This window comes from Sebastes fasciatus, chromosome 3, assembly GCF_043250625.1.
Source record: "Sebastes fasciatus isolate fSebFas1 chromosome 3, fSebFas1.pri, whole genome shotgun sequence".
Classification (NCBI taxonomy): Eukaryota; Metazoa; Chordata; class Actinopteri; order Perciformes; family Sebastidae; genus Sebastes; species Sebastes fasciatus.
In genome coordinates, this window is record NC_133797.1 from 14284193 (window position 1) to 14311723 (window position 27531).

The 27531-nt window shown below is 43.1% G+C and overlaps 1 protein-coding gene across 5 annotated transcripts; it reads left to right on the plus strand.

Annotated features, from left to right (window-relative positions):
- On the plus strand, positions 1-27504 carry dnm2b (dynamin 2b). 5 transcript variants are annotated; one of them, XM_074629159.1, is made up of 20 exons: positions 1-466; positions 4435-4508; positions 4759-4908; positions 5004-5207; positions 5898-5996; positions 7254-7414; positions 7813-7955; positions 8048-8183; positions 8965-9032; positions 11126-11264; positions 12623-12709; positions 12850-12920; positions 14724-14778; positions 16371-16481; positions 16707-16816; positions 16906-17017; positions 23018-23185; positions 23288-23514; positions 24710-24955; positions 25181-25790. In XM_074629159.1, exons 1-20 carry the CDS (start codon positions 306-308, stop codon positions 25248-25250), a joined length of 2592 nt encoding a protein of 863 aa, XP_074485260.1. In that variant the 5' UTR covers positions 1-305; the 3' UTR covers positions 25251-25790. The 5 variants fall into 5 exon arrangements, with proteins under 5 accessions (XP_074485260.1, XP_074485262.1, XP_074485259.1 ...); XM_074629161.1 differs by lacking the exons at positions 11126-11264; positions 25181-25790 and adding exons at positions 9480-9618; positions 26613-27504 and having other exon boundaries at positions 17-466; XM_074629158.1 differs by lacking the exon at positions 11126-11264 and adding an exon at positions 9480-9618 and having other exon boundaries at positions 17-466.
- Positions 27505-27531: the final 27 nt, after the last annotated feature.

The window sequence follows — 27531 nt, forward strand, 5'->3', positions numbered from 1 at the left end:
AGCCACGATCTCCGGCGGAGGCTGGGTGTCGCCTGACCGGATGATGACAGAAGTTTTTCGGGTTTAATGTGGCTACTTTTATCATGCAAACACCCCGCCAGTGACCTCGCCAGTGCAGTCTGGACTCCTGACTCTTAAACTGCCGTGTGTTTTAATGAAATAAACTCACAGAGAGCGTGGCATAACTGCGGCCGTGCCATCTGGGAACTTTCTGGTTTGCAGGAAGAGAGCGACCCTCTCTGGCTCTCATTTGACCGGAGGAGCAGAGCCGGATAAGAGCCCGCTGGGCTGACCGAGGTGCCGCTATGGGTAACCGGGGCATGGAAGACCTGATCCCGCTCATCAACAAGCTCCAGGACGCCTTCAGCTCCATCGGACAGACCTGCAACCTGGACCTGCCGCAGATAGCGGTGGTCGGCGGCCAGAGCGCAGGGAAGAGCTCCGTGTTGGAGAATTTCGTCGGGAGGTTTGTACTCATTTATATGTAGTCTTGGATTTAATCTGACATTGTTGAATGTGATTTTACTTTAATGACTGTAGTCTGTGAGTGTTGCTTGTTTTTAAGACAAACTACGCCGAGCTGTTGCGTAAAAGTCGCCAACTAAGCACCATGGTTACGCGCTCTGAGTCGGTGCCTCCCAGTTCCAAACGGTTTCTTTTTCTTTTTTTTCCAAACGGTTTCTTTCCATTCTGGAGCTATTCACGACCGTTAATCACGCATTTTACGCACGCACAAGAAAAAACAAACAGCTGTTGATGTATGGAGGTTTGTATTGGACTTTATTAATTGTAATCCACAGAAGACAGTCCACAAATAACATGATCTGCAAATATTTCACCATCCACAAACATGTATTTTTGTATTTGTGTTTTGTAAAGTCACATCCACAAAAATACAGTTTTTTTTTGCAAATACACAAAACTTACTCTGTAAATAGGTATTTTAAGGTTTACATGTAAAGTGATATCTGCACATTTGTGCATCTATTTCGCAAATGTCATGTGGCCCACAAATCCACAGGAAGCGATCTGCAAATGCGAAATAGATGCACAAACGTGTAGATATCACTTTACATGTAAACCTTAAAATAGGTATTTACAGAGTAAGTTATGTGTATTTTGCAAATCGCCCTGTATTTTTGTGGATGTGACTTTACACAACACAAATACAAAATACACGTTTGTGGATAGTGAAATATTTGCAGTCTCAAGGGAAAAACAACCTTTGTAAATGTTTGACAGAATGGGCCTATAATATGAAGCAGCAGCTGCACAGATCAGTGCTAATATATAAAGACACAATTTATAGATTTGGGGATGTGGAGCTCTGGACTAAAATCACTTTTATACAGCTTTTAAAACAATTTCGCCACAGTTTTCGTCCCTCAATCAATATGGACGTTTTTATTGGACTTTATTAGTTGTAACCCACAGAAGACATTCCACAAATGTGTACCATGATCTGCAAATATTTCAATATTACTACTGTTCTCATATTAGCACTGATCTGTGCAGCTGCTGCTTCATATTATAGGCCCATTCTGTCAAACATTTACAAAGGTTGTTTTTTCCTTGAGACTGCCTAGCCTTGGGTTGTAAATTCATCTTTATAGACGTCACATTACATAGGTCAGGTCAATGTTTTACTTTCAAGGGTGAGGTACAAAAAGACTGTTGGCAGGTTTGATGAGGTTATTGTGAGAGAGGTGAAGTATTGAAGGAGGCAGTACAAATACACTGACAAGTACAAATTAAAAATGCCCAGAGTCTGCGCTCCCAGCATGCCTGCACTGCTGAATTTCCTTGTGAGGTTGATGAATGAGTATAAAGGAATTTGAATGAGCAGTTGTGTGGACCCGCTTTGATGACAAATAGCAGCAAACCAACTGTTGCATTAATGCCATATGTTAGGATCACTCTGCTCAGTTTATGTAAAATAATCACTTAGCCAGTTTAACAAGCCTTGGGAGAAAATCTATTCATGAGGAAAAAGGGAAGAGGAAGAAGACATGGCTGCATTGCTGCCGTACAGGCCTGATCTACTGAAGATATCCGTAGTAGCTTTGCGTTTTTATCTCCAAGTGAAGGTGCCCAGAAAAGGGAACACTTGACTCTTCTATATGTCAGAATGATTTCACTTGTTGTCCAAGAGATAGGGAATGTGGATTAGCCAGCCACGTCTCCGTTTTTTCCTGTTGCCTTTTGTCTCTGAGTCCCAAGCAGTGGCTGGGGGAGACAGTAGGGGCATTGATGCGTTTGTGCTGGGGTCATCAGTGATGTCACCAGCTGCACTGTCATGTGTATATGACACACTGGGTACCAGATACCCACAGAAGGCGGCCACGCCGCTGTTTTCGTGTTTGTTAATCAGCCCTCGTGAGATCAGTTAATTTATTCATTTTCAGTTAGCTGGAGTAGGTTTTAGTCAGTCGGTGCTGCAACTAAATCTATTTATTATTTTCTACTTGAACGTAGTGGTTCCCAACCTGGGGAAGGGGACCCCTCCAATGGGTCACATGATTAATCTGAGGGGTCACAAGATGATGCATGAGATAGAAGATAAGAAAAAACATTTTTTTTTTTTATAAAAATCTATAATTATTTTGTTTTGTTTGTGAAATATTGGATGGTTTTACCTCTTCAAGCCTCTAACATTTATTCAAGCATAACAATCTGAGTTGTTTTGAGGGGAATAATCACTCTTTTGTGCTCGTACAGTATGTAAGCTGTGAGAAGGGGTGGCAAGTAGTCACTGCTTCATTTCAAAGGGCCAAAAGTCAGAAAGGTTGGGGATAGAGTTGCAACTAATGACTATTTTAATTATTGATCTGTTGATTTTTTATTTTTTTATTAATTCAAATGTGTTCACCTTCAAATGTCTTGTTTTGTCCAACCAATAGTCCAAAATGAAAAGATTTTCAATGTGCGATGGAAAATAAAAACAGGGAACAGCACCAAATTGTCACAGTCAAGAAACTGAAAACAGAAAATATTTAGCATTTTTGCTGGCTTTCAATGACTAAAACAATTAATCAATACTCCAAATATTTACAGATGAATTTCGATACTAATCGATTAGTTGGGGACCTTTGATTTAGACTATAAAGTGTGAAAAAATAACAAAAAGAGCCCAAATCCTCACATTTGAGGAGCTGTACCCAGCAAATGTTTGGTTGGGATGTTTACTGGATAAATGACACAATGATTTAATGGATTAACTGTCTTGTTGGTAATGGTGTTATTCATGTTGCGCTTTCATAAGTGACAGGAAGAGATGAGGAAAGAGGATGGGAATCACTGTTGTGTAACATCCGGACTGCTCTGTCAGCAGTGGACAACAGGCACAGGGTGTGAGTGTGTGTGTGGGTGTGTGTGTGTATGGCCTGCTTACCTTACGCTGAACGCTGAAACTCAGGCTTTGCTGCTGACCTGGCAAACACAGAGACAGAAGGACAGACAGACACAGACATATTACCATCATCGCCTGGAGAGACGTGTAGTCAGTGACCTGGAAATGATCACAATTCTATTGAACAGGAGTTTCCATTCTGATGAACGTGTATGTGATGAGAAGGGGAAACTGGGAGACGTGTTTTTTTTTCTCTTTGCACTATTTATAATGAATAGGGTTGTAAGTCAATCTCTGCCTTGCATCAATAATGCACACATGTACATGCTTAGACACTGGGGATCAATTTTAGAGCTTGTGCTCTTATTTTGGTAGAAGCCGACACATATTCACAGACTTTTTTCCCCAGATTGTATTCATTTACTGAGTAAAAGCATAATGTTGCTGAATACTTAATCAGGGTGTAATGTACTCGATTTCTCTTAATCCTATTTTAATTCGGGCTGTCAATCAATTAAAATATTCAATTGCGATTAATCTTGTGATTGTCCATGATTAATCGTGATTAATCGCAAATTAATCGCACATCTTTTATCTGTTCAAAATGTACCTTAAAGTGAGATTTGTCAAGTATTTAATACTCTTATCAACATGGGAGTAGACAAATATGCTGCGTTATGCAAATGTATGTATATATTTATTATTGGAAATCAATTAGCAACACAAAACAATGACAAATATTGTCCAGAAACCCTCAAAGGTACTGCATTTAGCATAAAACATATATGCTCAAATCATAACATGGCAAACTCAAGCCCAACCTGCAACAACAGCCGTCAGTGTGTCAGTGTGCCGACTTGACTACAACCTCCGGTAGATCGATTGCGTTAGTAGTAGTGTAGTGTTAAAACTAATTTTGCGTTATTATCGCGTTAACTTTGACAGCCTTAATTTTAACATTTGATTTAACATATTTTTGTGACATGCCACACGTCTGTCAACCAAACAGACATTTGCTTGTCAATATCCTTGTCCCTAAGTTGTCTGTGTGTATTTAACTTTCTGTCTCTCTCTCTCTCTCTCAGGGACTTCTTGCCCAGAGGAAATGGTATCGTCACCCGTCGTCCTCTCATTCTTCAGCTGGTTAACAATAAAGCAGGCAAGTCGTACACATGAGTCAAACAGTCGGGAAAGGGTTTGCGCTATTAAATCCAGGTTTTTCAGGACATAGAGGCTGATGTGTGTTGCCAAAATTAACAGTTCTGTTTAATTGAACATTGATAGAAACTCCCTCAAAGTTCCTGCACTACTTTGAACAATCTCTGTCTTATCATATTTGTTTCTATTTTAAACCTCCCATCAGTCCATCGCCCTCTCTCCTGTCTAAATCTCTCATTGTCTCCATGCAGAGTATGCAGAGTTCCTGCATTGTAAGGGACGTAAGTTTGTGGACTTTGACGAAGTCCGCCAGGAGATTGAAGCAGAGACTGACCGGATCACCGGATCCAACAAGGGCATCTCTTCCGTCCCCATCAACCTCCGTGTCTACTCCCCTAATGGTAACACACACACATACAAACTCAGCCTTCTAGCTGCAAGCTTTCAACCTCTGATTGATTTATTTCCTGTCTACTGCCCCATCAACATCTCTCAGTGCTGAACCTGACCCTGATCGACCTGCCGGGGATGACCAAAGTGGCCGTTGGAGACCAGCCTCACGACATCGAGTTTCAGATCAGGGACATGCTGATGCAGTTCATCACCAAGGAGAGCTGTCTGATCCTGGCTGTCACCCCGGCCAACATGGACCTGGCTAACTCCGACGCCCTCAAGATTTCCAAGGAGGTGGACCCTCAGGGTAAGGGGACCTTGCGAGACCTCGAAGAAAGCATGTGTTTGTGTGTGTGGTCATGTTAATCTGTCTTTGGATACCTTTTCTCTGTAAATTTTTCTTCATGTTACCTTTTTTTGGCTCTAATTTGGTACAGAGCTAATTACTTTTTTGCTGTAGCTTGCAGCCATTATCACTCTTCTTCTTTCGATTAATCTTTGCCTCAGTGCAGGAGCCGGCTCGTCAGAATAATTAACAGTTACATTATTAAAAGACTTCCTGGCAGCATAGATGGATTGAATAAGATTATTAGACATTTAATTAAATTGAATCATCCCCACCTTTGGCCTTCTTTCATTCAATCCAGAAGATGTTATTTAAAGTATAGGCTTGTAACTGTAGAATGGATATTAACTACAGTTTAGCATTTTTACCCTTAACTTTCCATGTAATGCCATCATCAGATAAAAAATAATACTTTGGTTTATGACCGAATAGCTGCAAACCCCATGGCTGTAGATGTCTTTTTTATATCTTTTAAGCAGTGTGTGTGCTGTATGTGCGTTTTTTAACAGACTGCAAAATACTGCTAAAACACTGTTCACTGTGGGTTATTAGAATTTAACTGCCTAAATTATCCGTGTTAATCCTAAAATCCCTGCTCCATGTGTGAATACTCGAACATCAGTATTATCAATAGTGCCTTTTTGTCTTTAGGTCTACGGACCATTGGTGTGATCACCAAGCTGGACCTGATGGACGAGGGGACGGACGCACGAGACATCCTGGAAAACAAACTACTGCCGCTCCGCAGAGGTGAGGCAATAATATCACACGAAAATCCATCTCGTCAGGCTTCAAGTAATGCATTTGTGTCCGCCAAGCCAGAACACGGACCAATCAGCGTCCTGTGAGGAGCTACTGGCAGTTATGGGCGTGGTTTAGGAATGTGAGACGACATGGAGAGGAGACGGTTCATTTTAAATAACAACAATGGCGACTCCTGATAGAGGTTAGTGTAGCCAAAATAGCATCAGTTATATCAGAACTGGAGAGAAGGGCAAAGAACGGCACTGAAGGCTTTTCTCGATGGAAAAGATGTTTTCCCGACCGGCTTCGGCAAGAGTTTAATCAACAGATTGTTCATCCAATCACCTGCCAAGTACTTTTTGAAAGTGCCTGCCTTTTCCAAACAGTTTCCAATGACGACTTCCCAGATGGTAACGAACCATCTGGCGGGTCAGGTTACCAATCAAGACTCACTAACCAGCCTAACCCTGTGAACATGGCCAAGTCTGCCAAATATCACTATGTCTAACCCACAGTCATATCCCAGCACACGGATATTTGCAACCAGGGACTGGAACAATCAACAGTTTATCAGACACACATATACAGTACGGAGCAGTCAGTGACATATAACTTATTATGTTTGCTCTGTAATGCTACACATTAGTTTTGAAATGAAACAACAACAAATGATGTTAAAGGTCGGGTTGGTAATGCTGAGAAGAGTACGGATTAAATAAATTATCCAACCGAAAAACCGAGCCCAGTGTTGCCAACTCTTTTCCGATTAAAGTAGCTAGCAGCACTAGCTCCAAAAGTCGCTAAATCCAGCGAGAAGGTCGCCAAGCCGGCAACATTGATAGTCCGTCGCTTCAGGCCTCCCTCCAAAGCCACTCCTCCAAAAGTATCATAATCAACTTAAACAACAAACATGGCTATTGTTAGTACTCACATCTGTCAAGCTAGCAGCTTGTGGAAGACTCCGGTGACCCGCAATGAGTGCACGGGCAGAGTGCACGCAGGCAGGTAGACATATAGACCGGCCCGATTTCATTCGGGCCAAATTAAATGATTGGACGGGATTATTACAGTCCCGCAACAGCCACAGATACCGGATTTTTTAAAACTTTTTTTTGTCAGAGCATTTGATTTATTGATTGCTTTCAGGATGTAATGAGAATTTCCACTAATATAACAAAAAGTGTATTTGAACAGTAATACCAACCCTTCCTTTAAATGAGGTTAAAAAAAACTACTTTGCCTTGTCTGGGCTTTTTCTTTTAGGTTATATCGGGGTGGTGAACCGCAGTCAAAAGGACATCGACGGAAAGAAAGACATCCGTGCTGCTTTGGCTGCTGAGAGGAAGTTCTTCCTGTCCCACCCCGGGTACAGACACATTGCAGAACGCATGGGTACACCACACCTGCAGAAGACCCTCAATCAGGTGAGACACACACCTGATCAAATATGAATCAATATTCTGTTACTGTAATGTCTATTTCTCGCCTCAGATGTTTTCAGAAACATATTTTAGTGAACTGTTTAGCTGTGTAATGAGAAAGGTTGTGACTCAGCAGCCATGTTCAAAACCAAAAGCCAAAATCAAGCACTGCCCATCAGCCAGAGCAAACTTTCTCATTTAACAGCTAAACAGTACACTACAAGATGTTTCTGAAAACATTTGAGGCGAGAAATAGGCATTACAGTAACAGGATATTGATTCATATTTGATCAGCGCTGCCTAGTTTGACCGTTTGATCGGAGTTCATGAGCTTATAATAAAAACAGGTATAGTGACTTCCACAAATTTTGGAAAAATCTATTATTTTTCTGTCTCTCCAGCAACTTACCAACCACATCCGTGACACGTTACCAGGGTTACGCAGTAAGCTGCAAAGCCAGCTGTTATCGCTGGAGAAAGAGGTGGAGGAGTATAAGAACTTCCGCCCTGACGACCCCACACGCAAGACCAAGGCCTTGCTCCAGTCAGTACATGCACATACCGACACACGCAGACACACTAATACATTATTGAAGAAGTTAAGACTTTTTCATGTGTACTATGTACAACCTGTAGGATGGTGCAGCAGTTTGGCGTGGACTTTGAAAAGTGCATCGAGGGATCTGGGGATCAGGTGGACACCTCCAACTTGTCAGGTGGAGCAAAGATCAACCGCATCTTCCATGAGCGCTTTCCCTTCGAGCTGGTGAAGGTGATCATTTTCATCATGAGTATTATTATTATGTTTTATAGATTAATAAGCTTATGCTTGCTTATAATTTTAGTCTATTATTGGTGTTTGCATGAATTTCAGCTGTTTTTTTCTTTAACTTAAGTTATAAGTCACATATAATTATGCCTCCACGCAGGCGACAGCTGTGGCCGGAGGCATTATGTGTATCGGGTTGTCTGTCCGTACCATTCTTTTGAACGCAATATCTCAGGAACGCCTTGAAGGAATTTCTTCAAATTTGGCATAAACATCCACTGGGACTCGAGGATGAACTGATTAGAATTTGGTTTTGGAATTCAATCAAGGTCACTATGACCTCACAAAACATGTTTTTGGCCATAACTCAAGAATTCATATGCTAATTATGACAATTTCACACAAATGTCTAACAGGATAAAATGATGAAGTGATAAAAAATGTTGACAGACATGGATGTAAACTGAAACTCGACTGGTCGGAGGAGACATACAACCTCTTGTATGCCTGCTCTCTTATATTTGCTCTCTTTTATTTTCACGTTAACAGAAAAAACAACTGTGTCAAAGGATTTGTTTGTTTCTGAGGGTAAACTCAAGCGGTCATGGTTAAGTTAACAATGTGTTCTGTCACTGTTTTGTATTTACACTACTGATGTAGCAATCTTTATAAATACTGTTGTCATACTGTAACTGTGTTGCCTAAGTTCAACACTAAGAAAGGGCACACCAACCCAAAGGCTATGTCAAGACTTGGCATAATCTTTTTTTGCATTGTATCTTAGATGGAGTTTGATGAGAAGGAGCTGAGGAGAGAGATCAGTTATGCCATCAAGAACATCCACGGAGTCAGGCAAGCCTGCAAACAGCACATCACACGTTGCACACATCTGCCTTTGCTGTCTTCATATCTGCTCACCTGTCTGCCAGTTTTTTCCCTGTTTATTTGTGTCCTCTCAGCTTTATAAAGTCTTCTGTCTTCAAGTGTCAATGTCTGTCACATTTTTTCATGTCTCTATTAAGTGTGCTGTCTCATCTGTCTGTCTTTCTTTTCTTTTCTTTTATCTGTGAGCAGTTTTTATTTCGTCTCCCTGGCTGCTTGTTATGGCTGTCTTCCACTCCACTTGTTCCAGTTTTTCTTCCACTACTCCTCATTTGGTCCTCATTTGGTCCTCCTCAGTGTGTGTCTGTTCCTGTCTTCCTCCATCCGTGTGCCTGTCTGACGCTCTTCCTGTGTGTCCATCTACCCTCCCTCTCCTGCTCCACGTCTCCATGTCTGTCTTGTGTGTATGTCCTTCAGGACAGGCCTGTTCACCCCAGACCTGGCGTTTGAGGCCATAGTGAAAAAGCAGATCATTAAGCTGAAAGAGCCCTGTCTGAAATGCATCGACCTGGTCATCCAGGAGCTCATCAACACAGTCAGACAGTGCACTAATAAGGTATCACTGCATGGTCTCCTGCCTGGCTGCCACACCCGTACATACACTCCACAGAGACCAGCCAACTCTTTAGAGCTGCCAGGGGCCCTTTTGGTGCCAGTTTATGAAGCAGCCGTTTTAGTTTTTTAGCTATGTGGTTTTGGACATCATTTCTGCATCTTGGATTGAAAAATGAAGGATGAATTCAAAGGAACGGTTCAGTTTTTACAGCCCTGCTTTGAAGTTCACATGCATGAACATCAGTGGATATATTTGACTGTCCTGGCTGTAACGCAGTGCACTGGAGTGGTGTCTCTGAGAGGCTGTGTGGTTAGAAACAGACGGGCTGTTACATGTTCCTGTACAGGTTCATTACAAAACAAGCTGCAGGCTTGGTTTTATGCTACAGCTAACACAAGACTTAAAAGACCAGTGTGTAACAATAAGGGGGATCTATAGGCAGAAATGGAATATAATATTAATAAGAATGTTTTCTTTTAGTGTATAATCACCTGAAAATAAGAATTGTTGTGTTTTTGTTAACATAGAATGAGCCAATTATATCTACATAGGGAGCGGGCCCTCTTCACGGAGTCCGCCATGTTTCTACAGTAGCTCAGAACGGACAAACCAAACTCTGTTAACTTTTCCTGCTTGGACCGGAGTCGATAACGTTACTCGCTCCCGTTGCTGCCTCTCTCTCTCTCTTGCTTCACCACTCACTTTCCACGTACACACACACTCTAAGCACTCTACTCTTACAACAACTGGCTCTAGAGAGGGCCATTTACGTTTTCGTGGTGGCCACCGTAACAATCCTACACGCTTGGCACACAGGAAGAGTTGTAATCTGAAACCTCACCGCTAGATACCGCCAGATCCTACACACTGCTCCTTTAAAGCGCTACAGCCATGCTAGCGGCTCTGTGAAGCTGTACTTAGGCACAGTGGAGCTTTGAGCTAAAAGCTAACGCCAGCATGCTAACACGCAGATGCTTAGGTATAATGTTTACCATGTTCTCCATCTTAGTTTAGCGTGTTAGCCTGTTAGCAGCAAAAGTATTAAAGTAAAGTAGTATTGGACAAGTTGAGATTTTCACCAGATGGTGGTGCTAGAGGAAATTTAAGGGATCACCTAAGTGATTAGGATTCATCATCTGTCATGTTATGGCAATCCATCCAATAGGTGTTGAGATATTTGGGTCTGGACCAAAGTGATGGACCGACTGACATTGCCATCCATAGAGCCATGCTGCTAGCATGGCTAAAATTGCAATGAACACTATTGAGAACCTGCAGCTTGTTTCTGTTCTGTACATGAAGTAGAACTAACTAAATACCTGTTTTTTTTTTCTCATATTCTCATATTCTTTTCCTTTTTGAAACTCTTTTCCTTATTTCCCCAAACTATTCCATCCAACTCTCATTTTTCTGCCACCGTTCCTTTTATCCTCATCATGGCCGATGTTACACCGCCTCCTCCTTCACCTGACATTAAACCTCCAACTCCCATGATGCCTCACCACAGGACAGGCCTGTTCACCCCAGACCTGGCGTTTGAGGCCATAGTGAAAAAGCAGGTCATTAAGCTGAAAGACCCATGTCTGAAATGTGTCGACCTCGTCGTCACCGAGCTTGTCACCCTGATCAGGAAGTGCACTGAAAAGGTAAACAGGAACAGCGGAGAGACAGATTATAAAAGTGATGAATGCAGAGAGAGAGAGAGAGTGAAGGGAAGAAACACATGTGAGCAAAGAGTGGCAGTCAAAGGAGGAAAAAGAGAGTCACAAAAAATGTAATCAACTAACTTGTCGTCGTCTGTTATTGTTGATCGTTCCCCCTCACTGCTGCTTTAAGGCTTCACTCAGCACACGTCCCACCCGCCTTACCCTGTGGTTCCCTCTTTAATGACGAACCTATAAGAGCCCTTTCCCATTCTGATCCTGGACCCCCTACCAGCCCACTTACCCCATCAGCACTGTGATTGGTAATTTACGTAACAATCCCTCACCCTGCCTCACTTATCAAATCAGATCCCCGCGCTCACACTAAGCAATATGCTTAGAAATGGCACAACTATGGCTGATTTCCACCCTGTCTTGTCAATGACCACCCGAGATACACCCCTTTTCTGCAACACTGACTAGGGCTGCACGATTATGACCAAAATGATAACCACAATTATTTTGATCAATATTGAAACCACGATTATTTATCACAATTATTCATTGATTTTTAGGGTTATAGTTTAGGGCTAGTTTTTAAGGTTGTTCTTCCACGGCTTATTTTGGACTTGCAGTTGTGACAAATTGCAGCTTTATGTCTTCTGTGTGGGTGTGTGTGTGAGACGGTACTGACTGTGCCGCCGTGTGCCAACGCAAAACCATCATGTGGCGGCTGCACGTGTGTGTGTGTGTGTGCGTGTGACCAGCAGAAGCGAGCTGCTGATTGACGGTGCATCTCTAGCTGTTAGTTTAGGAAGCACTTGATCTATGCGCGGAGCACGCATCATAAACGCCAATATCGCAATCGATCATGGTCATTTAATTGTGGGAAGTCAAAATCGTGATCGCGATTAATATTCGATTAATTGTGCAGCCCTACCACTGACACCCATAATGTAACCCCCCCCCCACACACACACACCAGACCCTACCCAGTCTTCATCTCTTTCTTGACTTTAACCTGATCTTTTTCCACACTTCCTCCCTGATTTGTTGAGACTCGCTATCAGCTTGAGATGATATCACTCTAATGCTCACTGTTTTCTTTCACTTGTAACAGCTTAATTGCCATCACAACATCCGTAGCTGACAAGAAATCTCAAGCTGATACGGAGCTCATTAGTGCATGCCTCCTCTTTATGTGTCAAATGTCCTGCCTCATATTGTGTGTTTATACTGTGTATTTACTGTCAGTGGTTGGGTGTAGATGCTTGTGAGGATACACAGTGTTCACAGGTGTGTGTCCTGTAATCACGGTGCCTGCAGCAGTGCGTGTGTTTTCTGTGTGTGTGCGTCTACAGCTGGGATCGTACCCTCGCCTGAGAGAAGAGACGGAGAGAATCGTCACCACCTACGTCAGAGAGAGAGACAGCAAGACCAAAGACCAGGTGTGTGTGTGTGTGTGTGTGTGTGTGTGTGTGTGTGTGTGTGTGTGTGTGATAGAGAGAAAGATGGACGCATCCCGCCTGTACATTTGTAAGGTTTCACTTCTTTGTGTACATAATGTGTGTAATGCTTTGCCTCTCAGGTGCTGCTGTTGATTGACATTGAGCTCTCCTACATCAACACTAATCACGAGGACTTCATTGGATTTGCCAAGTAAGATGCTTACTCAAGATATTATCAATGAGTTTCATTAGGATCAGAAAATCGTTTCACTGGGTGGAAATTTCGCCATTATTTTGTACATAAAGCAGAAAAGTGGAGGACGCTGGGACCACTTGTAGCGATTATTTATCTGTACTTAACAATACAAACCAGCATATATTCCCACTCTGAAATGTGTCTACATATTTTTTTTCTTGCTATGGCAGGTAATAACAACAATAGAGGAAGAATACTTCTTCTTCTACAACTTATACTTATCTTGTTACTCACTCACAGGCACCACCTGGTGGCGAAAACCAGGCAGGGCATTCCCAAACTGCTTAACACTGCACCCTAAAGAATATCTCTCTCTATACATATAGGCTATGTATGTGTATATATATATATATATATATATATAGTACTAAAGTTTAAATAAAAGTCATCTTATTGATATTTCTTATCTCTTGTCTTTATTAGCATATTTGATAGTAAGGTAAAGTAACGGAAAGTAATCAAGTTACGTAAATTTAATATTGTGATACTTGGATTAGGTTACTGACTACATTTTTTAAAAGGTAATTGTATCGGAATACATTTTTAAAGTAACCATCCCACCCTGCTAGATGTTTGTGGCCAATGCTAATATCAAATTTATTTTGAAATTCCCATGGCACGTCTGTCACCATCTCCGTCCAAGTGCACTTCCTTCCTAAACATTCACAGCAGTGCTTAAACATGAGAAATGTGGCACTTTACAGTGAACAACAGGATGTCTATTGTAATTATTTTTATTAAAAAGAATACAATGTTTTTCATTTAAATGTCTGGAAGAGCCCAGTAGTAAAATTGTCAATAATATTTTAGTAGTTTTTTTGTGAATTTATATAAATGTAACTGATTGTATCAATCGCAGGCCTCTAAAGTGAATTGAATCAAAATCGTATCGTGGCAGACTTTGTGATATCAGCAATTATCGTATCACTGTTCATATAATCGATATAATATCGTATTGTGTTAAAAAAATTGTGATTTACGCCCCTATTCATTACCTCAAATATATCTTTGGCAATTCTTTACTGCACATTTTTCTTACTCATCTGTCAATATATACGTCAATAAGTATATATCTGCACCAAGCGAATTATGGCCAGTTGGGCTTTAACTATTACCACCAACATTTGTATTTCAAAACTGCAAAGTCAACATTACTGAGAAGCCAAGAAGTTGTAGAATCTCTGCACGGCTGCACTGCTAGTCCTTTACAGGGGTAGTTCTGTTGTTTTCTGACTTATGTTGTTGAACGCTGAGCTTTCCCACTCGTTCATGGGAGCAACTCTTCTCAAAAATAGGGACCCACACATGAAACACCGATTGTTTAATAATTTGTACTCATTAGCCTTTCTAAAGATATCCACATCTCTACAATTAGAATATTTTTTTGTAAGTACGATTCTGCATCGATGCAACAATGACTCAATTAATCGTTTGGACGATGGACAGAAAATTAATCATCAACCATTATGAGAATAGATTAATCATTTAAGTCAACACTCCCTAGTTCCAGTCTCTCATTTGAGTGGATTTGCTGCTTTTCTTCGTCATATGTGACAATACATTGAATGTCTTTGGGTTTTATACTGTTGATCGGACAAAACAAGTCAGTTGAAGACTTCATCTTGGGCTTTAAGAAATTAGTTGTGGCCTTGGGTAATAGTGATATCAGAAATATTTAAATAATATATATTTTTTTGGCTATCCCTTCATCCTTGGATATTACACCAGAGTTTATGTTATTGAATCTTCCTCCTGCAGTGCCCAGCAAAGGACTGCTGCTAACGTCACCAAGAAGAGAGTCATGCCCAATCAGGTAACTCGCCCGTTTAAACAGCTACCCTTTGCATTACATAAAGCCGTCACACTGTAGCATCATAGCAGCTGCTTTCTCCTGCTGTTCTTTCATTTCTTGTTCTCTCTGTCGTTGCCTCAGCCCGTCTCTCCTTTCACTGTTGTCCTTTGTTGCTTCACATTTCCACATTCTTGTCTGTGCTCCTATTGTCTTTTCTCTCCATTTCCCTTTCCTCTTTCTCCTCTTCTGTTCCTGCTTTTTATGGCCCAGGGAGAGATTCTTGTAAGTATCGTACCCCCCTGCACCTCCACTTGTCACTTCCTCTTTGGGTGGGTGGGGCCATGTCGAGAAACAACGTGGTGGCTGCTCGATGAAGAGGGGGGAAGTGAAAGAGTTCCACTCATGGATGTATCTTGAGAGCCACATACCATGTACCGAGATGGCGGCCCTTCTCCTTGGCGCCTAGCTCGTCTATGCCCAAACAACCTTGATTGTAATGGTGTTCGATGAAGAAAATGCTTTTGAAACAGCAGGGGAATCTTTTATTAAAACACCACAGCTTGCCACTGAGACAAATTGGTGAGCTCTCCAGCTCCATAATACATTTGTGGTTACACCACCCAGACCATATGTTCGCTTATTATCCCTGTGTGTCTGTTCCACTTTGTCTTTTTGTCCATCAGTCTGACAGAGAGTGGGACGGAGAGAAGGTGACTTTTCACTGGAGCCTGTCATCGTTTATTTTCAAACTCTACTAGGGCTGTCAATCGATTAAAATATATTTAACTGTGATTAATCGCATGATTGTCCATAGTTAATCATGAATTAATCACATATATTTTATCTGTTCAAAATGTACCTTAAAGGGAGATTGGTCAAATATTTAATACTCTTATCAACATGGGAGTGGTCAAGTATGCTGCTTTATGCAAATGTATGTATATATTTATTATTGGAAATCAATTAACAACAAAAAACAATGACAAATATTATCCAGAAACCCTCACAGGTACTGCATTTAGCATAGAAAATATGCTCAAATCTTAACTTGGCAAACTCAAGCCAAACAGGCAACAACAGCTGTCAGTGTGTCAGTGTGCTGACTTGACTATGACTTGCCCCAAACTGCATGTGATTATCATAAAGTGGGCATGTCTGTAAAGGGGAGACTCGTGGGTACCCATAGAACCCATTTTCATTCACATATCTTGAGGTCAAAGGTCAAGGGACTTGAAAATGGCCATGCCAGTTTTTCCTCGCCAAAATTTAGCGTAAGTTTGGAGCGTTATTTAACCTAGCCTAATACGTTAAAGAAATTAGTGGTGGACAAATTTGCGTTAACGCGTTTTCATCACGTTCATTTTGACAGCCCTAGTCTCTACGTTTGTGGTGTATTTTCAGTTCATACAGTATGGGTTGATCTGACTGCACTTTGCTCTTTTTTTTTATGAAGGATACTGTTGCACTTGCATGGCTGTTGTGCTGTATTTTGATGCCAATTCTCTGTGTGTTTGTCTGTCCTTTATTTTTAGTATTGTGTTGGCTCTCTGTAGATACATATTACCCCTTGTGTGGGGTATGTAGTTTAGTCAACTGTGGGCTCTCGTGTGCAGGTGATCCGCAGAGGCTGGCTCACTATCAACATCAGTATCATGAAGGGAGGATCCAAGGACTACTGGTTTGTCCTGACTGCCGAGTCTCTCTCCTGGTACAAAGATGAGGAGGTAAGGCTGCTTACGGGACAGTAAATGCACAAAGATGTAGAGTTTACTCGCCTTATTTCTATGGGATAGAGAGGAAGTGGGCTTGTTTTCAAAGACAAAAGTTACAGCATCTGGTAAAGTAAAGAGTGAATAGTATAAAGCTTCATTTGCTCTAAGTTGATGGTTCATTTGTTATAGCTTGCCTTCTTTTATATTTGTCATTACAAGCCGTGTGTGTTTTATCAGGAGAAAGAGAAGAAGTACATGCTGCCTCTCGACAACCTGAAGCTGAGAGATGCGGAGAAGGGCTTCATGTCCAGCAAACACGTCTTTGCCATCTTCAATACTGAACAGAGGTGCGGTTGCCATGATCCTATAAAACAGTCATGTTTATGGTGTTCCTCTGTTCTAATCTTTGGTTAATGTTTGAGCATGTGTCTTACAGGAATGTGTATAAAGACCTGCGTCAGATTGAGCTGGCATGTGACACTCAGGAGGATGTGGACAGCTGGAAGGCTTCGTTCCTCAGAGCTGGTGTTTACCCAGAGAAAGACCAGGTACACAGGCGTGTGTTCACATATTAAATAGGGCGGTTAACACGTTGTGTTTACAAAGTATTCCAGTGACAAATGTTTGCCAGAGAGTTTCGTCTGCAATTTTTCCTTTACTTTTTTCCTTCTTTAAATTGAAATGTTTCTGTTTTTAGCTATACCCTGTTCATCAACCGCATTGTGTGAAACTACTCATTCAATTCACCCTCCTGCTGGTCCAGGAAGCACACTGGGGATCCAATATCCAGGCCAAAGCTATCCACTGTTTACCTTCCACACTAGTCTATTCAGGTCATTCACTAAAGAGAGTGAATCCAACAAGATCCCTGATTCATGATCAAAATTACTGATGCAGTGCGGATGGAAGGTGAAAACAAAACAAAAATAGATGTGCCTTAAACTGTATTTGCATTACTGTGGACAAGAACTTAGAGCTGTGCCCAAGACCACCGTTAGTTAAAAGCAGAGGTGGAAAGAGTACTAGAATATTGTACTCAAGTACTTACAGACGTGGACAAAATTGTTGGTACCCTTCCGTTGAAGAAAGAAGGAGGAGTAGGCCAAAATACCTGTCGACAGGTGCAGAAGTCTCATTGAGAGTTACAGAAATCGCTTGTTTGCAGTGATTGCCTCAAAAGGTTGTGCAACAAAATATTAAGTTAAGGGTACCATAATTTTTGTCCAGGCCAGTTTCACTAGTTTGTTTTTTAAAATGGTTCTGTTGAACCACAATTCAAAAACAATAGCCGATTTTCATTAGTTAATTTTCAGTAAATTTTTATTTATTATTACTTTTGTCAGTTTCAAGTTATTTCAGTGACCATTGTGGGTTTTTCTTTCTTTAACGGAAGGGTACCAACAATTTTGTCCATGTCTGTAAAAGACATTTTACTCAAGTAAATGTAGGCTACTTCAGTAAAAGTAAAAAGTAGGTCAGTTAAAATGTACTCTGAGTAAACGTTACTGCATTACATTTAAAAAAAGAAGAAAAAAAAGGGGGGGATAAACAATACTATTGTTAAAGTCAAGAATAGACTACAAAATAGATTGCATTAAATGTCAACTTATACACAAGTGGAACAACATCAGTAACAAGATCCCCTTTGTCCAAACCAACAGACAGACACTGCAGTCTGTGCATAAAACCGATTATCCATCCATCCATCCATCCATCTTCAACCGCTTATCCGGGATCGGGTCGCGGGGGCAACAACTCCAGCAGGGGACCCCAAACTTCCCTTTCCCGGGCCACATTAACCAGCTCTGACTGGGGGATCCCGAGGCGTTCCCAGGCCAGAGTAGAGATATAATCTCTCCATCTAGTCCTGGGTCTTCCCCGTGGTCTCCTCCCAGCTGGTCGTGCCTGGAACACCTCCCAAGGGAGGCGCCCAGGAGGCATCCGTGCTAGATGCCCGAACCACCTCAACTGGCTCCTTTCGACGCAAAGGAGCAAGGACTCTACTCCGAGTCCCTCACGGATGACTGAGCTTCTTACCCTATCTCTAAGGGAGACGCCAGCCACCCTCCTGAGGAAACCCATTTCGGCCGCTTGCACCCGCGACCTCGTTCTTTCGGTCATGACCCAACCCTCATGACCATAGGTGAGAGTAGGAACGAAGATTGAACGGTAGATCGAGAGCTTTGCCTTCCGGCTCAGCTCTCTTTTCGTCACAACGGTGCGGTAAAGCGAATGCAATACCGCCCCTGCTGCTCCGATTCTCCGACCAATCTCACGTTCCATCGTCCCCTCACTCGCGAACAAGACCCCGAGATACTTAAACTCCTTCACTTGGGGTAAGGACTCATTCCCTACCCGGAGTAGGCAAACCACCGGTTTCCTGCTGAGAACCATGGCCTCAGATTTAGAGGTGCTGATTCTCATCCCGACTGCGTCACACTCGGCTGCGAACCGATCCAGTGAGTGCTGGAGGTCGCAGACCGATGATGCCAACAGGACCACATCATCTGCAAAAAGCAGCGATGAGATCCTCAGCACACCGATCTGCAAACCCTCCTCCACCCGACTACGCCTCGATATCCTGTCCATGAATATCACGAACAGGATTGGTGACAAAGCGCAGCCCTGGCGGAGGCCAACCCCCACCGGAAACGAGTCCGACTTATTGCCGAGGATCCGAACACAGCTCTCGCTTTGGGCGTACAGGGATTGGATGGCCCTGAGAAGTGCCCCCCTCACCCCATACTCCCGCAGCACCCCCCACAGTATCTCCCGGGGGACCCGGTCATATGCCTTCTCCAAGTCCACAAAACACATGTAGACTGGATGGGCATACTCCCAGGCCCCCTCCAGGATCCTTGCGAGAGTGAAAAGCTGGTCCGTTGTTCCACGGCCAGGACGGAATCCGCATTGTTCCTCTTCGATCTGAGGTTCGACTATCGGCCGAACCCTCCTTTCCAGCACCTTGGAGTAGACTTTACCAGGGAGGCTGAGCAGTGTGATACCCCTGTAATTGGCACACACTCTCTGGTCCCCCTTTTTGAAAAGGGGAACCACCACCCCGGTCTGCCACTCCTTAGGCACTGTCACCGACTTCCACGCGGTGTTGAAGAGACGTGTCATCCAAGACAGCCCCTCCCCACCCAGAGCCTTCAGCATTTCTGGGCGGATCTCATCAACCCCCGGGGCTTTGCCACTGTGGAGTTGTTTGACTACCTCAGTGACTTCCACCAGGGTAATTGATGATGGTCCCCCATCAGCTTCCAGCTCTGCCTCTACCATAGAGGGCGTATTGGTCGGATTCAGAAGTTCCTCAAAGTGCTCCTTCCACCGCCCGATTACCTCCTCAGTTGAGGTCAACAGTGTCCCATCCTTACTGTACACAGCTTGGATGGTTCCCCGTTTCCCCCTCCTAAGGTGCCGGATGGTTTTCCAGAAGCACTTTGGTGCCGACCGAAAGTCCTTCTCCATGGCTGCTCCGAACTCCTCCCACACCCGCTGCTTTGCCTCCGTCACGGCAGTGGCTGCTGCTCTTCGGGCCCGTCGGTACCCTGCAACTGCCTCCGGAGACCTCCGAGATAACATATCCCGGAAGGCCTCCTTCTTCAGTCGGACGGCTTCCCTGACCACCGGTGTCCACCACGGTGTTCGAGGGTTGCCGCCCCTTGAGGCACCTAAGACCTTAAAACCACAGCTCACCGCCGCAGCTTCAGCAATGGAAGCTTTGAACATCGTCCACTCGGGTTCAATGCCCCCAACCTCCACAGGGATGCCAGAAAAGCTCCGCCGGAGGTGTGAGTTGAAGATCTCTCGGACAGGGGCCTCCTCCAGACGTTCCCAGTTCACCCTCACTACGCGTTTGGGCTTACCAGGTCTGTCCAGAGTCTTCCCCCACCCTCTGACCCAACTCACCACCAGATGGTGATCAGTTGACAGCTCCGCCCCTCTCTTCACCCGAGTGTCCAAAACATGCGGCCTCAGATCAGATGATACGATTACAAAATCGATCATCGACCTTCGGCCTAGGGTGCTCTGGTACCACGTACACTTATGAGCATCCTTATGTTCGAACATGGTGTTTGTTATGGACAATCCATGACTAGCACAGAAGTCCAACAACAAACGACCACTCGGGTTTAGATCAGGGAGGCCGTTCCTCCCAATCACGCCACTCCAGGTGTCTCCATCGTTGCCCACGTGCGCGTTGAAGTCTCCCAGGAGAACTATGGAGTCCCCTACTGGAGCCCCATACAGGACTCCATTCAGGGTCTCCAAGAAGGCCGAATACTCCGAACTGCTGTTTGGTGCATACGCACAAACAACAGTCAGAGTTTTCCCCCCCATAACCCGAAGGCGTAGGGAGGCGACCCTCTCGTCCACCGGGGTAAACTCCAACGTAGCGGCACTCAGCCGGGGATTTGTGAGTATCCCCACACCCGCCCGGCGCCTCACACCATGGGCAACTCCAGAGAAGAATAGAGTCCAACCCCTATCCAAGAGTACGGTTCCAGAACCGAGGCTGTGCGTAGAGGTAAGCCCTACCAGATCCAACTGGTAGCGCTCCACCTCCCGCACAAGCTCCGGCTCCTTCCCCCACAGAGAGGTGACGTTCCACGTCCCCAGAGCCAGCCTCTGCCGCCCGGGTCCAGTCCGTCGAGGTCCCTGGCCTTCACTGCCACCCGTGTGGCAGCGCACCCGACCCAAGCGGTTCTTCCCGCAGGTGGTGAGCCCACAGGATGGAGAGGAGGGGGGTGCCACGTTCCTTTTTCGGGGTATCCCCGGCCGGGCTCCGTGGCAAGCCCGGCCACCAGACGCTCGTTGACGGGCCCTCCGTCTGGGCCTGGCTCCAGACGTGGGCCCCGGGCTTCCTCCGGGCCGGGTAACTCCTCCTCTGCCTCGTGTCGTCATTGGGTTTTTTGTGAACCATTCTTAGTCCGGCCCCTCACCTAAGACCAATTTGCCATGGGAGACCCTACCAGGAGCACGAGGCTCCAGACAACACAGCCCTCAGGGTCATAGGGACACACAAACCTCTCCACCACGTTAAGGTGATGGTTCCCGGAGAGGATAAAACCGATTATCAATTATATAAATATACAACTGCCTTCCTCAGTGTAGCCTCACAAGAATTAACCAGAAAAGAGACAAAACCTCAGCTGGTCTACTTTCCACCCCCAAGTCCAACCTCTGCAGCTTTGGGGACAGAGCATTCTCCAGGGCAGCTCCCAAGCTTTGGAACTCCCTCCAACAACCCATTAAACAGTCTGATTCCCTCACCCTAATCCAGTCCCGCCTCAAGACCCATCTTTTCTCCTCTGCCTATTCCTAGCCCCCCCCTTACCCATTTGTCCGTGTGTATGTATGAGAGTGCACCTGTGTGTGTCGTTTGTCTCACACCGTTTTCCCCCCGATAATGTAAAGCGTCTTTGAGTTCTTTAAAAGCACTATATAAGTTGAATTTATTATTATTATTATTATTAAAACTCAGACAACTAAACAAAAATGATCGACAATAAATAAAATGAGCTATGAACACCATGGCGCCTGAAACTTTGTTTTCAAACAACAGTAGAACTAGACATTACCAAAGCTGACCACGTGGACACATATAAATAAACCACAAACACATCACAGCAAAGGAGAGACTGCACCATTTTTTACACACCACATAACACACACATGCAACTATGCAAGGAAGTGGTTGTTGATGTTCTCATCTGAGGAGTTCAGCAGTGTGTTGTTGTACTAACCTGTCTGAATGGTCCTCCACAATCTGCTCCAGGTTCAACTTCTCTACTCCTCTTCATTCTCAAAGCAGAATATAGCTTTACCAGTCCACTCGGCCTCATATTTGTGTACAATTTGAATTGAATAAATAGCTACATAACAATTTTTTTATTAACCAAAGACATGGACAAACTGTATAAATGTATGTTGTATGTAAAGAAATGCATGCAAAAATACACTTGAAGTAGGATGTATTACCAAGATATGCATATAAATATATCCAAGATGCGTGTGATGATCATGTCATGAAACTGCTGAATTAGGGTCCAGTTCAGGCACTTACCTGTAGTGTAATTTGTTACTTCCACCCCTGGTTTAAAATGAAGTATTTCTCAAAAACAATAAATAGTCAGTCAATCCAAGAATCAAAGTTTTATAAAAGACATCTTTAGTTACAGTATTATTTATTTGATGTAATTTTAGAGTTTTACACACCCACAATGTGAGTATGCTTTGATCAGATTTAACTGACGGTGACCAAAGAGCCCACCAGCTGTCATCAGATTCTGATTCAAACATTGCCTCATTTTTCCACTTCAAACCTACTGGTGCACAGACAAAAACACAAAAAAATGCTCACGTGTAATAACCAAAATCATGTCCAGCATGGGCAGACAATAGTGTGTTCATGTAGGAACCCATCACTCAAAGTAGTGATAGCAATCTGAGGAAGACAATACATTTTCAGGATCACACTCACTCAAACAAAACATCTCTGCCTCTGCATCCCTCACATCTCCCTCTCTGTCTGTCTCCTCCAGCCTGAGAGCGAAGATGCGATGAGTTCTAGCGACACCGTGTCCATGGACCCGCAGCTGGAGCGACAGGTGGAGACCATCCGCAACCTCGTGGACTCGTACATCGGCATCGTCAACAAGTCCATCAGAGACCTCATGCCCAAGACCATCATGCACCTCATGATCAACAGTGTACGTGTTCCGCTTGATCTGTCTCAGTGACATACTGGAGGACACAACTCTCTCTTGTATAGTCTCGCTGTATCAACTTCCTTTTTCGTCTCCCATCTCCAGGCGAAGGACTTCATCCTGTCTGAGCTGCTCTCCTACCTGTACGTGGCCGGGGACCAGGGTAGTTTGATGGAGGAGTCACCGGAGCAGGCTCAGAGGAGAGACGAGATGCTGAGGATGTATCATGCTCTGAAAGAAGCCCTGGTCCTCATAGGAGACATCAGCACCACCACTATTTCTACCCCAGTGCCTCCACCAGTAGACGACAACTGGATTGCCAAGGAGCCAAGGTAACGAACGTGAATAAACACAAATATATGGACTGATATTAGCAAACTGCAGATATATGGGTATCTGTGTAAGTAATGTCAGATGTCAGTGCAGAGATACAAAACTAGGTATTTAGGAACTGTGTCACCATTACATAGTTTGGCCACCAGAGGCCACTGACATGTTGATTTTTCTACTGTACAATGTCCTGCTTGGTGTGTATCCTGGTCTACCAAAATATCACGATTGCTGTTATGTGTTTATGTAAAAAAGAAAATAAAAAATCACCATAGAATCATTATTACACAGTCAACCGCTAGCAGCCTTCTATCGCTTAATCAGCATCCCGTTATTTCTCCACATACTGTATTTACATATGCGCACCAAAATAACTTCAGGGTATTGGCACCTGACAGTTGTGGAAGAAGTACTTAGATCTTTTACTTAAGTAAAAGTATAAATATTGCATTCTAAAAATAATCTGTTACAAGTTAAATCCTACATTCAAGATGTTACTTAAGTAAAAGTATTTAAGTATAATCAGCAAAATGTACTTTAAGTATCAAAAGGAAAAGTACTCATTATGCTAAATGGCTCTTTTCACAGTGTTATATTATTATAGAATATTATATTATTCTGTTTTTGTCACTAATGTATACAATTTAATGTTGTAGTTCATCAATGTGGAGCCATTTTTAGATACTTTGTATACTAATGTTTAGATTAGTAGTAAAGTACTGCATCATATATGCTTTTTTATGTAAAAAGTAACTATAAGTGAACAGTAACAGTACATTATTTGCCTCTGAGATGTAGTGGAGTAGAAGTATAAAGCAGCATAAAATGGAAATACTCAAGCAAAGTACAAATACCGTAATTAAGTGCAGTACTTGAGTAAATGTGCTTAGTTACATTCCACCACTGCCACCTGATGCATATAAATGAAATACTATGTTCTCAAACTCCACTCAAATATGTACTTGTATTTATATAATCCTAATTTAAATAATCATTTTTGCATAATCTACTAATCAGAAATATGCATAAAACCTCTTTATGAGCTATGATGATGTTATCTGAACATATCTAATGTATGACATTAACATAGACTATAAGATGATATAGAGATATAGATAATTGGCTCTTACAGGTTCTTATTCATCTCATTTTGAAATGTAACTCTTCACTCAAAATCGTTCCGTCTCTCTGTGTCAGTCCTCCACCGGCGTCCCGCCCTGCCTCAGCAACAGCGCCCCCTCCCAGCCGCCCCCCAGCAGCGAGGGGGCCCACCCCGGGTCCTCCGCCACCTCTCAACCCCTCACCGGCATTCGGAGCACCGCCCGTCCCGTCTCGACCACCGGGCCAAACGGCCTACCCGGGAGATCCCAACTCTGGTGTCGTGCCTCTTGTCCCTTCCAGGCCGGCCCGCGTGCCTCCTGCGCTGCCGCCCGGGATTCCCAGGTAAAATCGTACACATACACAATCTGACGTCTTTTCGTGGCTTTGGTATTGGTGGAAGTTGCTTGGACGATTGAGACCGCTGGTGAAGGGTTGTACTGTATGATCTGGCTTTGGTGTTTTGGGAATCTTTGGTGCATGACTATCTGATGATATTTTGCCTTGCATGTTTCTTCTCTCCCTCCCCCCGTCCCCCCCCAAAACCTCTCCTCCTCTCTCTTCCTGCAGCAGAAGACCCCCGGCTGCTCCCAACCGACCCACTGTCATACGTCCTTCAGAGCCCTCCCTGCTTGACTAGAAACACACACACATATGAAAACGCCTTTCTTTTTGTTTACACTTTTATATTCCTCTAGAGCAGAGAAAGTCATCTTTTTCATGTATATTCCTAAAACTACAAACCTTCCTGTCCTCCTGTAAGTGGTAATCTGATGCTGTTTCAGTCTGTGCATTTCAGAAACATTATGTATGTACTTTTGACTTAATGTGTAGGTAGATTTTTTTTAACAAAGAATATGATGAAATTTATGAGAAGGGATAAATTTGATGATTTTATTAACTTAAAGTTTATGAACCAGCAAGTCATCTGGAATTGTTTCATTTGAAATGAAATGTGTCTTTAAAAAATATTCGTAACTTTTCTATAATGGTAAGAAAAGTCTTTTAGAGGTAACGTTTTTGTGAGTTGTATACTTGCTAACGTTTTGTCAGTAATCTTACACACTAAGCACCTCATTAAGTAAGCAGCACTTTTCGATAAAGTCTTCTTATTCTCTCTTTATGTGTTGGTAAATTCTCTAAGCCTTCAAATGAGCTTATTAAAATCAGATTGACCAATGGAATTTGTATGCTTCAATATTTTTGGGCTAATTACTTTATTACAAGATTTTTCAAGTGTAATATAGTTAAGTTTTGGTGTTTCTCTTTTGTCGACCAATTAAAAATGAGACAGTGACCGTCAGTTACCTCCCACCACTGCTCATTCTTGGTGAAATCTGTATCCAAGGGCCTAAAGCAAAAAATATTTTGTAATTACTCAATATCACCTTTAAAAAGCCATAATGAAAAAAAAGATCCTGCAAGAAAAAAGGCCTTTCTTTAAGAATAAATAAAAGTGATGGACTGAATAAAGGAATAGAAAAAGGAGGTGTGGTGGCTGGTGCTTGTTCTTCTTTGCTTAATTTCTTCTTTTTTTTTTAATTATCATGCACCCCCAAGCCTTTGTTTTGTTGTCGTTTGATCTTCCGTTGTACATGCACATGGCAGTAAACATGTAGTACTTGCTGTCACTGCACGATGCCGTCAGCGCACAGCTCAGTGAGTTACACAACAGAGTCCAGGTCACGACCTATTGACTTGCATGATAGTCAAATGGAGACAGCCATGCAGAACATTTCACTTTTCTGTGCGCAGCCTTGCATGCCCTCGCTTCCTTCCTACCTTACTGTATGGTGGAGCCGTTTGTTACCATGGCAACCCTGGTTGCCATGGTAACATTTAAGACAGTGTTAGCTTTTGGGCTGTTCATAGAACCGGGCAGGAGTGAATGAAGGTATGCAATCCTCCCGTTTTCCTTCTCCGTTGTGTCCGTCAGCTGCTACTGATTCGCTTATGATCAGAAACTGATTGTAAAAAGTCTTTCCGTGGTCTTCTCACACAGGCGACCTCCACAAGTCCCCTCTCGTCCCAACCACTGGTGAAGGCAGATGTCGAGCACTCCCAACATGGACTCACAGGGGGCTCAGTCAGCACAAGCTGGAGGAGTCTGGCTTTAGAAGTTCATGTGTATCAAAGGGTTTCTGTTGTCTAGAGCTGCTTTCCCTGTCCTAACTCTGAAACAGTTGATGCTTTTATGAGACATTTAAGGAAAAGAAAGAAGCAGAATTATGACAATGGTTTTGGCTCAATCATAGCTGACATCTTGTGTGTGTTGGGCTCGCCTCAGTTCACGGCGTAACTGAAAACCTCAGTACATACAGGTATGTTATTACGCTCTCACTGTATTTCAGTCTTTAATATATACTGTAGATCGACAATCATATTTTTTTCCATAATTCCTCACTTGCCAAATCTGGGGGTGGATGAGTCAACTAGGAGACGGAAGAAAAATCTCTGTGCCAAATCAAAACGTCATGAAACTATCTTGACACAAAAATGGCAATTAGCCAGACTAATAATAAATTATTGTACACTCCTCCTACATGTTTTCTTAGATTACTAGATACTGTACGTTCTGCTGGTGCATAATATGAACGATACATTTAACTCCTAAAGCTCCTCTCTGGCAGCCACATGTCACTGCACACTGCATGATAAAACAGAAACGCCTCATAGTAACTTGGCAATTTCAACAAATCAAACGTTTTTCCGATATTACTACTCACCGACAAGTGCAGTTAATTCATGCTGATTCTTTAAGTATCTGATTAAATATACCTGGTATTTAACCTTTACACCAACTTCAACTTAATGTCAGATAATGTCAACTTTGTTTTTGTAAAATGTTTTTTTAAGGTCAGACGTTAGGCGGAAATAAAGTGTGTCTGTACATGTTTGGTCTCAGACTCCTGATTGCTTCC

Excerpts from the sequence above, each read along its gene's own strand:
- dnm2b (XM_074629159.1), top strand. The coding sequence starts at position 306 with ATGGGTAACCGGGGCATGGAAGACCTGATCCCGCTCATCAACAAGCTC. Across the intron at positions 16,817-16,905 it reads ATCTTCAATACTGAACAGAG|GAATGTGTATAAAGACCTGC; the intron begins GTGCGGTTGCCA and ends TGTGTCTTACAG. Across the intron at positions 23,515-24,709 it reads TGGATTGCCAAGGAGCCAAG|TCCTCCACCGGCGTCCCGCC; the intron begins GTAACGAACGTG and ends TCTCTGTGTCAG.